The sequence below is a fragment of the Anopheles stephensi genome, chromosome 2 (genome assembly GCF_013141755.1).
Source record: "Anopheles stephensi strain Indian chromosome 2, UCI_ANSTEP_V1.0, whole genome shotgun sequence".
In the NCBI taxonomy this organism is placed as follows: Eukaryota; Metazoa; Arthropoda; class Insecta; order Diptera; family Culicidae; genus Anopheles; species Anopheles stephensi.
The window spans coordinates 88,790,898-88,803,988 of NC_050202.1; the positions used below are offsets into that span (position 1 = coordinate 88,790,898).

The 13,091-nt window shown below is 44.1% G+C and overlaps 1 protein-coding gene across 28 annotated transcripts in view; it reads left to right on the top strand.

Annotated features, from left to right (window-relative positions):
• LOC118505168 (peripheral plasma membrane protein CASK) overlaps positions 1–13,091 on the top strand; it is a 207,945-nt gene that overhangs the window by 36,459 nt on the left and 158,395 nt on the right. For 24 of the 28 annotated variants that reach the window (XM_036040574.1, XM_036040587.1, XM_036040592.1 and 21 more), the window contains 7 exons: positions 118–223; positions 4,275–4,352; positions 5,201–5,382; positions 7,017–7,085; positions 11,007–11,182; positions 11,528–11,650; positions 11,747–11,894. In XM_036040574.1, the coding sequence (XP_035896467.1) occupies positions 118–223; positions 4,275–4,352; positions 5,201–5,382; positions 7,017–7,085; positions 11,007–11,182; positions 11,528–11,650; positions 11,747–11,894 (882 nt within the window). The remainder of the gene's footprint in view (positions 1–117; positions 224–4,274; positions 4,353–5,200; positions 5,383–7,016; positions 7,086–11,006; positions 11,183–11,527; positions 11,651–11,746; positions 11,895–13,091) is intronic. The other 4 variants (XM_036040598.1, XM_036040602.1, XM_036040603.1 and 1 more) reach the window with 1 other exon arrangement.

Consider the following 13,091-nt stretch of genomic DNA (forward strand, 5'->3'; position numbering starts at 1 on the left):
TCTAAATTCACATTGATTGCTACAACTTTAGAACTGTCTCAAATAACACAACATTGTAACAAAAAAGAGCAAGTTTCGGGTGTCATTATGTTAACCAAAATTCTTCTTCTCTTACAGATTTGAAGCGAGAGGCCACAATATGTCACATGCTGAAACATCCGCACATCGTCGAGCTGCTGGAAACGTACAGCTCCGAAGGCATGCTGTACATGGTGTTTGAGTAGTAAGTATGATGAATGTTATTTGTGCCGTGTTGTGCAAACGGAACAGGCACGGCTCTTGGCCCGAGAGCAATCGCTTCTCAGCTGTATCCTTGGGGGAGCTGCTGTGTGAGCTTTCGGTTATAATAAATAGACACGCAAAATCCTCCCGGGACTGTGCTTCGAATAACAGATACGAGATAAGAAAATGTTGTTTTTTGAAAAAGATCCAGTGAATTATGTTATTTAAAAGATAAATAGGCGTGCTTTATTAGTGAGAATTGGGCTGAGCATTGTTCAGTCGTAAGGTTTTTGTTTTGCGAATTGTGTTATTCATAAAAATCAAGGAATGGAGACTGTGACGAAAGAGCTACTACTTTCTTAAAACTTGTTCAAAAGAATCAGAGCAATCCTCGTGCCTTTTGTTTGCAAATTTCAAGAAATGATCCGTTCGTACTTCATCAAGCTTCATCTTGTTGAATGAATTGCTTGGAAGCAATTTTCATTACCCTTTAGCCACAAACAAATGCTTCTCCGAATCGATCGCAAAGCAAAGGGCGCGTGTTTCTCAAAAATTTAAACACGAACTGCAGTTCTTCTGAAGTTGCTTGAGCTCGTTCAAGCTATTTTCGCCTTTTATGGGTATATTTTATGCATTTCCTTTTTGGGGCAGGCTGTTTGCGTGGGTGCTTATTCGTGCGTGCAATGATAAGCGGGGTAGCATAAAGCGAAATTGGAGATGGCAGCAAGCGGTACGCACAAAACCGATACGCATCTGGAATATTTTTCGATCTGTGGAAGTACCCACTTTCGTACGCATCTAAATTTATGATTATGGATAAACATCAAGCTTCACTCAATACTGATCGCCAAACCGAACGAGTGAAGGGGGGGGGGACAAATGGGTGGCAGCAACGGTGGGGTACAATTTTGTTTTAGTCCGCTTTCGGATCAATACTTTACACATTCTTCCGCTGCCCAGTCTGTATCACTTTCTTTCGCCGTTGTTACGCTGCCAGTGTTCGCCAGTGGTCGAGACGATCGATTTAAAACGATTCCCAGGCACTGCATTCTGGGCGCGATTGGTGGGAGAGGTTGGTGGAGTTGCGAAAGTAAAGTGGACTTTTGGAGATGATTACCACTGCCACACTGGCATAATTTTCCGTCGAATCATCTTAAGTGGCTGGCCCCCGAGCGGATGCTGGCCAGGCGGACAGTTTTGTTCGCTGACTAAGGATATAATCTTCTTCCGTAGGTCGTGTTGATGCAAAAGTTTTGCCTCAAATAGTCGACTGGAAGTGATTTGATGGTGATGGTTTGTGCCTAGAGCCCTAGAGCTGACGGAGTCGACGAACGATGATGGTGCTCGCAGACAGGAAACTCGGATTCCTTTTCCGATAGTTTGATGTTCGGTCAGTAAGATTGTCCCACTGTGTGATGAGTGTGGAAAAGGAAGTCCCAAGGAGAATCCCAGCAAAGGGGAAAGTTTACTCGTGTGAAGTTGGGACGGCTAAGAGAACGCTGAAGCTTAGAAGCGTTTTGAACACTGATCGAATTAGTGTAATTAAATTTTATTGGAGGGACTGAGAGAGAGAGAGAGAGAGAGAGAGAGAGAGAGAGAGAGAGAGAGCAAAAGCGCCAAGAGCTGTGATCGTCTCGAGCCTTCGACTGGATAGCAATACCGGAAGTAAGCGGTTGTTCTCTTTGCTGTCTTGCGCTCGGATGTGATCTTGACGGACCTTTTTCGGGTGTGTGTGTGTGTGTGTGTCGGGGTGAATCCGGAGGGTTGGTGTTTGAATAGGAATGTTTGCCTTTTCACTTTACACTCAGCAGACAGTTCGGACTATCAAAAGCAAGGTGCTTGTTCCGAAATAATGTGGTATAGATTTAGCAGTAGGACGGAAACGGAACAGAACTGTCGACTGTACGGATGTTTGTGGAGTGATTGTGGAGAGTACAGGAAACTAAATTAAAACTATTTCAATAACAATATAAATGTCTACGTTTTGGGAGAGAAAAACAGCTTTTGTGTTGCTTTCTCGTTGCAATTATGTTGCCGGTTCGTTTTAGGTGGGCTGGGTGTTATAAACATAACAATTATTTATGTTTTCGATGCTATACAAATAATTATTAGCAATTTTAGATAGTTAAGCTATTGTTTTGCGGGAAATTTTGATTGGTGGATTGGTTAAATATTGGTTTGGCAGGACTTTACATCAAGCTACGAGCAAAATCAATTCAAGGAAGGAAGCAATGGTAAGCTTAGCTCTCTAGAGGTGATAGAGCCATAGATTTGTAGAAGATAATTTAATTTGTGAATGCTCAATATTTCAGACTTTTCAGATTTATTTCAAAACTAATATTCCGAATCTACTTCATCCACCAATTTTGTACCGCCATAAACCATTCAGAGATCCTCTTGATATGATGGGAAAAGCTTTTATTGGTCAATTTTCACCGCTCAGACTTTTGACCACTCATCGTGGTCACGTAGCCTGGTAACGATTTCCGAACCGAAAATCGGGTGAAAATTTGGCCAGTACTTGCCCGAAATCAATGGAAGCAATCAAGCGGAGGTTCCCTTCCGCTTTGTCTGAGTTTTTGTTTTTTTAAATTACACTCGTTTCCCGTCCATTACGGGCTGGAAAACAGACGAGCGTGTGAATGGATGGATTTGAAGAGTAATTTTTCCATCATGTTGAAATATTAGTCAAGGCTTTGTGTGTGTGATGCGGTCCGTGGCTGTTCATTAATAAAGAAGCTATCCGATGGCGAATGGCCAAACAGTACGATGAGAAGCACGTTATAGCGTCACGTTTTGGGGGTAGGGATTACATAGCTAAATGATGCTGCTGTACAGGATTGTAATGTGTTGTTTCTGTCTGGTGAGGGTGTATTGGCAGTGGGTCCTGTAGTCAAGGGCTGTAGAAATCGATTGAACAATGGCCGTTTCGATAACACTAATTGGGAAAACTCATGTTTTCCGTTGATCGTTAGGCGCGGTACAAGTTATGAATGCAAGACGTCCAGTCTCCGTGTACAGAGGGATCGAGCAAAATGGTGGGATTTTTAAATGGATGGAAGATGAAAACCGGGAGAGAAGAAAAAAAATCGTTACCATAATTAATAAACATCGTTCGAATGGTTAACTTTCGTGGAAAATATTAACGGCATCTTGTTTCAAGCGTATAATTTATGCAACTGTTACGAAGAATGCCTGCAGGTTGGGCCAAATATTACGAAGAAAGTAAAGGGTGCGCGTGAATTGTACGTGATTGATTCTATAAAATCATTCTTAATCAAAGTTAGGGCCAGAATGAAACATGATGTTGGGGAGTGTGTTCAAACAGTAGCGTTCAAGCCGTTTGGATGATAAAATAGTCAACATTCAACAGCACGGTGTTGGGCTCTTGAGTTGGTCGGGTCGATTTTGTAAAACCCAACCTCAATTCTTGTGCCTCCAAAGCGTCCATTCTGGCAATGAGCAGCAAAACGATGACGGGACCAGTTCTCGTTTGCCATTATCATATTTTATCATGCTTAATTTCGTTACCGTCAGGCTGTCTGCATTAGGCCGCACCGTTGACGTCGTGATGGTGACCGACGCTCGGAATCAAACGGCGAAGCCAACTCGTGGCGCGCTTTCCCAGCACCAGCTGCCTCGCATCAAGTGATACACCATCCGTTGGGAGGAAAATTTTGAAAGATCGTTTCTGGCCGAAGAACGATGGATTGATGAGGCAGTTTTGGTGCTGTGCTGTGCTCTTCTTTTCGCATTCTCTGTGTCTCGCTCCCTCTAGATTCTTATTTCCGTCGCGATAGTCAGTCACACTTGAAGCGCACACAGCGCTGGGCTGTGTTTGATTACCGGGCTTCCGAAAAGCATTTGCGCCACGTCACTATCGATGTCGTTGTTTGTTTGCTTTGTCATCGAAGCTTCGGTAAACTGATACAACGTTTCGTTTTGTCTTTCTTTCTTTCTTTTCCCTTGCCCGTGTTTCCCGCCCGGTGGCGTACGTGCGTACGGAAAATCCACATCTTCAACGTCAAACCCGGACAAATCACATTGGACAGCATGGAAGGATCAGATATTTGCTTCGAGGTGGTGCGCCGAGCCGTGGCAGGATTTGTGTACAGTGAAGCAGTAGCGTGGTGAGTAAAATGGTTGTTTTGCGCTTCATTTTCTTCCCCCATGGGTGTCGGTGGGGTTACACATTTTTGATAGTAGATTACAGATCGTGGATAGGTGTGTGTGCGCTTTTTATGGTATTATTGTTTGATTGAGCAGTTGGTGTGAGATATTGATGAGATAGAGTATCAATTCATCAATACGGTTTGGGGTGGTGCTATGAGATGTTTAGAGACGATAGCCGATAAAACAATAATGGATTACTTGCCGCCGGTTGGTTACAGTTGAATTCTAAAAATTGGTTGATTGATTGAAAAAGAAGGTCCGATCCACCGATTGCAGATCTAATTGCGCGATGATTGAAACAAAATGAGAAAAATATTTCTCAATCAGACACAACGCCAATTTATATAGCTTTGCAATTGGAAACGCTGGCCTTTTCGAGGGAAAAATAGTTGCACGAAATTGCTATCAGAGAAAGCCCTCTAATCGTATCAATAGCAGTTGCGGACAGCATTACCGCGGAAAAGCCAAATCTACGTATAAAATCAGTGGTGCATTTTTCCCACCATACGTATGCGTTTGTGGGCAGCTAATGGATCTATTGTTTTTCACGTGGAAATAATTTCATTTTACCAAATCAACCATAACGACGCGGGTGCGTATCACGTGGAGAAACAATGAAAACCAGCGCTTTTCACTCGCCACGATAATTTTCTACCCCTTGCTGCAGTCAAATCATGTTTACTAATCGATTTTCCTTTTTGTTTTTACTCTCCGTTTCTGGGGTGGATGAAAATGATGGTACCTCCTTTCCCTCTCTCCTTGCTCTCCCGCCACCCACCTCAACCACCGGATGCATTCATTTCAGTCATTATTTGCGGCAAATTTTGGAGGCGTTACGCTACTGTCACGAGAACGACATCATACACCGGGATGTACGGCCCGCCTGTGCGCTGTTAGCAACGGCAGACAACTCCGCGCCCGTCAAGTTAGGTGGATTCGGTTCGGCAGTTCAGCTACCGAATGGGCGCGATTCGGTGGAGACGCATGGTAAGTTTCGGTTTTGGCAATTTTACATGTACGCTGATACGATGTGTACTACGATTCGATAAACATAGAATGGGCAGGTTTTTGATTTTTGATTAAGTGCAAGGTGTAGTATTAAATAGTGTGATGCGGACGTTTTGCAATTTAAAAATATGAGAATTTGGTTTGTCGATGGAGGCGCATGGTACTTCGTAAAATGTTGTGTGGTGATAAATACGGATTTTTTATGGATATTTGTTTTTCGAAAGGTTTGCTTGATATTTTTGTGAGGATTTTGAGATTTTGATTTTTAATGTCGATTTTTATTGTAATGTTTTGCGTCTTTTGAGATAAACATGGGATTTATTAGAATGTTTTAGCTCATTTCAACTCACAGTCCAAATTGTTGCTTGGAAATGATACTCAGTCAAAACAAAAACTCCCCGTGAGAAAGGTTATGCTTGCAAATGTAATACGGCTACAGGTCTTATGTTTTTTTTTACTATTTTTAAACACGTGTACAAAATGTTGATTTCTGAATGTGATGTTATCAGACCGTCGTTCGTTTCTGTATCCAGCAAGCTTAAATGAAAGATTGAGATTACGGTACGGCGGCCGAAATTTACATGTGATGGACATCGCGTCGAAAGATAATTAATTGGAGGCTTCACGCCCTGAATTAATAAGGACAAGCGGTGAAATTAATGAACATTTTCCCCGTGGGCAAATTATCCGGGCTTTCGGTTTGTGCGGTTTTGATGAAAGGGCAATCCTTTAGCCGTTGCTCTGTATTTTGTAACTCGAACACACTGGACACTGGTTCGTTTGAGGTTGTTAGGTTAAGGGTTGTAAATCTATCGCAAACAAAAAAGGAAAACCCGTCCACAAAAAAAAGGTCAACGAACGCGCTGAGATCTGTTGAGCGCAAGGCGCAAACCATATGCTAAATGGTGTGCATCTTGTTTCGTTGAACGCGGGAGGACGGAAAAAAGGCAACAGGATGAAGATGAAATCTGTTGAGAATCGGAGTGTTTTGGTTCGAAAGGAAGCCGTTGTTGGAACAAATGCCAGTTGCCTGTAGGGACAAAGCGCACAGTAACACGGTTGGTGATTTGATGCTTTTGAGTGATATCAGTTTAAATTAAGGGAAATCTGAGGAAGATACGAAACGAAAGGAATGCGAGAATGTGCTTTCGTTCGCTGTGTTGCAATAGTTGTGTCGTAAAACTAACCTCCACGGTTGGCAGAATACATTTCTTGGCTGGCCCTCTTGGTACAGTGAGTTATTATGTTACCCTCTTCTAAATAGTATTTTATCCCGGCGTTATCTATTGTGATAGCGATAACATACACATAGACAAACACAGACAACGGAAGAAAGTATGATGCTTTCTTTTCACTAACAACATTCCTCCTAACTGCTACAGGACAGAACACTGTTTCACGATTTTCTTTCTCTTTCTCGCTCTGTCTCTCTTTCTTCCATCCGTTGTTTCCATCTACTTTCGTTTCGGTCAACATGTTTGCGCTGGCAAACGCTAACAAACACACGCCCGCACACAAAACACACATACACACCTTGCCAACCCACCTTAAATTGCTGTGGGTGGTATCGCCCGGAAATAATACAAAAACAAAAAAAAAACTCCCGGTTGTAGAGCGAGTCGACCCCCATCGCACGTTTTTGAGTCCGAGAGGAAAACTCTACCTGAAAACAGATAGCGAGGGTAAGCAGCAAGCCGAGCCATGTCCGTGTGTTGTTTGTTTGGTTTGGGTTGTTTTTGTTCTGTTTTTTCGTCTTTGTGTGCCTTTTCTTCTTTGTGTGTACATTTATCTTTAACTATCTGTTTTTCATAATATTCATATGCTCCTTCTTCGCTGTTGTTTCGGTTTCTCATCTCTCACAGACGTTGCTTCCACATCAATCTGCTTGCAATCGTGTGTTCGCGTTGGTTTTGCACACGTACACATTTATCATTGTTTTCCTGCTGCATTGTTGTGTGTGGGGTTTGGCGTTGTTCGGAGGGACAGAGAGGAAACACATACACTTTTTTCACATCGTTTTGTTGTTGTTTGCTGTTTGATTTCGGTGTCGTTAATGCCGCCAGCCCGACCGAGACCTGTTCATCTTTTGGCGGCTGTAGCAATCAGTGGCAGACATAACTAGTCGTTAGTTTCCATCATCTCCGTTTCGTTACCGAGTGCACACCGAGGGTAGACAAACACACCCACACACACACACACACACACACACACACACACACATGCATATCTTAGCTAGCACACGTACACAGCTACACCGACACATTTGCATACAGTTTTAAATACACAAGTATTATACAGAAAAATATTGATCTTAAGACAAACTTTTTGCTATTTTGATGCTTTTACGATACCGAAAACGCTCGAACCCCGAACCTAAGGTCGGCTAAAAATAAGTAATAGAGCTGCAGTGAAGCGTATCGCTTTGACGCTGTTTGCTTTGCGACATTTTACGAAAGACAATAACTTTTGTGCAGTAGAATGGAAAGTTTTTCCCCGTTTGCTGAAGACACTCTCGCTCGTTCTCTCTCTCTCGCTCTCTCTCGCTCTCTCTCTCTCTCTCTCTCTCTCTCTCGCTCTTGCTCCTTGGTAGTGGTGGCGATTAGAGAAGTATTTCCATCTTTGGCTGAAGCTTTTACAAGACAGAGGTAGCAGAAATGCCGAAGTTCTGCACTGGCGGTGTGTCCACCGACGCCCACAACGCTTTCGATCAAAGCGTACGAAAAGAACATGCGGTTTATTGGAGTGGCAAATCATTTCCAGCCGCTTCTTTGTGTATCACGCCCCGCACCACCCACTGCTGGTCACTCCCGGGCTCTGGATACGGTTTGATATTTGCATGAAATGAGAAAAGTTTTACTTGAATAAACCGCTAAACGTTGCTGCCGTTCGGAGGCTGCTTTCGGAGACAGGCGCGCCCGTCGTATTTAAGCCTTCGGTGAATGGGCGAACTGTGGTTTCGGTGACAAGTTGACTTGCCGTTACTGTTGAAGTATGAAGCATTCCTTGCCTGCTTCCTTGTTGAATAATCTGTTAAGTGCGCTAAAGTTTGGTGAGTCGAAGGAGCTTGAGTTCGGAAAAAGTATTTCGTAGCTTTGTTTTACTCGATACTGTTAAATGAATGTCTTTGTTAAGTTTCCGATCATAGACTAATTTTGATTTGAATTTTGAATTGGTGTGTATATAGTTTGTTGATTGTATTAATTTAATATAAATAAATCTCTCTTTGGGAAAATGTTAAAATACTATGTTCAGTAAAGAAGCAAAGTAACGACCGTTTGCTCTAAGCTAGAAGCAAGTGCTAGAATGTATTCATTAAAAAATCATACCATTCACCCACGGCCGCACACAGTCTAGTGTCCGGTCGGAATTTGCTAAAGGTAGCACGCAAAACTTTTTGTGGTATTCCAATTTACCATTTTACCGGGTGAGTTTATCCTACGTAAATACTCAGCCCATAACACTCGGACCCTTGTTTGCAGTTACGGCAACCAGTTTGTAAAGGAAGTATCACAGTTCAGCAAACTGCGCGTGTGTGTGTGTGGAAAAGTTTGGACGATACTTAACGATACCAACAGTTTGTTGTTCAAATATTTAGACAGTGAAGCACACAGCGAGTGTCGCATGGTGTAACTGGGAGGGTGTTGGGCGGTCAGGGGTGGCTGAATTGCGTGGGTGGGGCGGGGCGGCATAGATGAAGAGGGTTTAAAGGTAGTCTTTTTGCTAATAATAGCGCTACGTCAAACTCAGCCGGCCTTACTCACCCACCCAGCCCATATACACACGTGCAAAAATTGTGGACTTAAGGGTTTTCTCAGCCTGGGACTGGGATATGTAACTTGCATACGCAGAGCCAGCAGAGAGTGTCTAGCAGGTGGAGAGCTGTGAAGGGGCGGATGGGTTAGAACGGTGGGAGGATCAGAGCAATGTAAAGAAAATCTCGCTTTGCCGGTTGGAAAAACTAAGCTGGCGAGAAAGTTTTGGTTCGCTTTAGTTTTAGGGGATTTGTTCTGAATTATCGGAACAGGCCAGGGGAATCCAGTGAACTGACCTACAAGTTTGGAAGATAAATTAGGAACTTTCTGTTGCTGTTTCTGATTGAAACAAGTTACGAATGTTAGATTTTGGTGATGGAAAAGGGTTTACTTCGTGCGTGGTGAATGGATTCTAGAACTTAAAAACTCACACACACACATAACCGAACCCCGGAGTGCAAATAGAATGAAATAGGTTTTGTGTTTTTGGGCGATGGGAAAGTGAAAACTCATAAATGGTTTTATTAAACTGCTGTTGAGCTGTGTCCTGAAGCCAGGTCACATTTGATCGGAGCTAAACATAACAAGAGTCCTTAAAATAATCTGCAATATTTTCGTAGAACCATGTGTTTGTTCTCAGCTCACTGGAAAAAAGCCGGTTACGCAAACAGTCGGATGAGCCTACGTATCGCATACTTCTCGATAAGGGCCTCTCTTTTTGATAAAATAATTGCTTAAGAATGATATGTGGATACATGGCGAAACTGTAACGCATCCCCGGGATGATACCGACTCCATACGCAGACATCCCCCACCACCCAAACCGATATCAACCGTATCCCTATCCGCTCAGCCCGAGCAATCGAGCTTCTTATCATCCTATTTCCGTCCGGCTTTCGGCCACCTCGGGCTTTGGGGATCTCTCGACAGCACACGCACGTTTGTGGAATTCTAAATCACTTTCAATTTGTCAGACGTAGATCCGTCGGTCGAGGTCCGTAGAATAGAGTGTCCGATCCCGTACGTCGGGTTTCGGTAGTGATTGAGCATTTTAGCGTGGTGGTGATTTTCTAGATTGCTTTCGGTTGCGTTACCCAACCGAACCGGAGGTCGATGTCGAAGGTTTTATTGAATTGATGCAAGCTATCGCTTTTAGCGATCTTTATCCAGGGGTTCGTTGGTAGAAAGAAAGAGCGAAGGAAAAGAAAAACATACACACGCATTAAAAGGAAGACAAAAGTGATGGGAGCTTGTCTAGAGCTGGCTGATAGAAAAACACATGGAGATAGAGAGATAGTATGGAGGATGGTGGGATATGTTGACGGGAGGAGATTTACGCATGGCTGGATGACAATGCGGAAGGAAATGTTCCCGACGTATTGAAGTTCGTTCAAATGTAAATGCACTAGTAGTGGGAAGAAGAAAATAAATCGTTGATTGTACATGGGAAAGGAAGTTATGTTGAAGTAACTAAGTAAGTAAATATATAGCACAAAGTTGTTCAAAGTTCCTGTCCACAGCAGCATTGCATTGAAAAAGTTAGTTTGAGTTGGCTCTTGATGCTGTATACTTTGCGAGAGTAGCTTTTTACTGTACCGATCTGTTAAGAGTACGTCAGTCGGGCACACCAACGCACCTGATAAAGCAAACGATAGTTAGTTAATGCTTTCTCACCATGTTCTGTACGTGTTTTCTTTTTTCATTCGGTTCTTTGCGTCAGCGAGCTTTACGTATAATTATGTTCTTACACTTATCCATCACCTTTTTGCCATCAATAGTCGGCACAAATATAACTGTTACCGTTTTTTTCTCTCCAATTTTTACTCCCATCGGCTTCTTCGTACTTCATAGGACGCGTCGGATGTCCTCACTATATGGCCCCGGAGGTGGTGGCCCGGCGAGTGTACGGCAAACCGTGCGACGTTTGGGGTGCTGGTGTGATGCTACACGTACTGCTATCCGGCCGTTTACCTTTTCACGGATCTGGCAAACGGCTGCAGGATGCCATCGCTCGAGGACGCGTCTCGGTAAGTGTAGTTGGTAAGATTTACCCGCATTTCTCCCTGCTTCGCCCGGTGGCCGCAATTTCTTGCCACCACACTGTCACACGAGCTATCGAATCGATGTCAATCGACGCGAAGGGATGCATCCCTGGACGAAGATTTGAAGGCTCACGGAAGCTATTTATGTACCGTGTGATAGAATTTAATATAGCATGCAATAGCATGTTCAACTTTGGCATCCCTTTTCTCGCACGCCGGTGTGCGGTGTGTCCTTGGGGCGTTTGTCATCGACGTCGTCGTCGACACATCGCCATCGCCGTAGAACGATATCATAACGAAGACACAAACATGTCTGCGCTCCCATTACAGCTGGATACTCCGGAATGGAAGAATATATCGAGCAATGCGAAGGATCTGGTACTGAAGATGCTAGCACCGAATCCCATCAGCCGGCCGACAATAACGGAAATTCTGGATCATCCTTGGATACGGGTAAGGGGTCTTTGCCTGCTTTTCGAATCTTGTGACGGGTAGGTCGTTCTCACGTTGATGCCGGCTTTCTTTTCTTTCTATCGGTGCTCTTTACAGGATCGTGACAAACTGCAACGTATTCACCTGGGCGACACGGTCGAGGAGCTGAAGCGTTACAATGCACGCCGTAAGCTGAAAGCCGCCGTCCAAACGGTCGCTGGCGGTGTTGCAATGGATCCCCTGTGCTGTGCGGATACCGACTCAAGTGAGTTAAAGCGATGCGGCTTTTGGATTTGATTTGATCCTTCATAGTAGTATAGCGAAGAACACCAGTTGTCGGGGTGTATCACGATTTGCCAATTATCATTTGAATCAAAGCACAAGCTTCGCGTGTGGGCTCCAAATATTTGTCGAGCAAAGCAGACCTCCACCAAGGTCCACACTGTACACAAAAGAGCCCTTAAAGTCCTTACGGCATCGTTCATGATAATTTTAAAGCTGCTTGGGATTTAACTGCTGCAGCAAACTTAGGCCACAGCTTATTATTAGCGTACAAGATGTGCTATCTCTCCGGTGGGAAAGTTCGCTTTCACCAGCACAAACTAACGACTAATTAAAATGCAATTGAACTTGCTTTTTTTGTTTTGTTTTGCCTCGGTAGTAGCCTCCTATGCGGTCTTTTTCTGGACGCTCGCTTACGTGTCTGGAAGGACGAGCACAATGCATAACGAAAGAGCGTGACATGAACAGTAATCCACGGTGTTTCGAAAGGGAAGGACGCAAAACTCTCAACACTCTAACCACGTCCGGAAGCCGGGAGGGTGGTAACAGGGAAACAAGGGAGAGAGGGAGATACAAAAAAAAAGCACCGACTTGCTTTGATGCTTTCTGCCGCCCACTTTAATGGCGACTCTCGATGTCTGGTCTCTCGAGGGTGGGTTTTTTTTGAAACATCAGCCGCTTGTAGCGACATGCTCGAGTAGCCCGAATCATCTGGTTCTTCGTTCTTTAATGTTATTGAAATGGCCCCGGCGGTAACCACGGCGGGGTTGACGACGGTGACAGTGCAGCAGCATATTGAGCTCCGTTCATCGCTTCGTGATGTGGCTTAACGTCGCGAGATGACTTGTTGCACAACGTCGTTGCCACGGTTGCCTCGGCTCCGGGTGGTAATGTTTAGTGCACCGTGCTTAGAGTTTACGCTCGCCGTTCTCGGTACGTGCTAGATCGTGTCGATATAACCATATCTCGGAAAAGTTCTCCGTTCCCCCGTACTGGGTGTAGTTTTTTGTTGTTGTTGATGTTGTTATTTTGGTTGGTTCAAAATGGACGTTTTATTACCGACGACATGCTGCTGCTGCTGCTGCTGCCACATCCGTGTGCTGGATGGGTAGGTGAAACGAATATGTCTAAATAATGTCATCTGATTGGACTGGGCGCTCAATGGGCGGGATGGGAATAA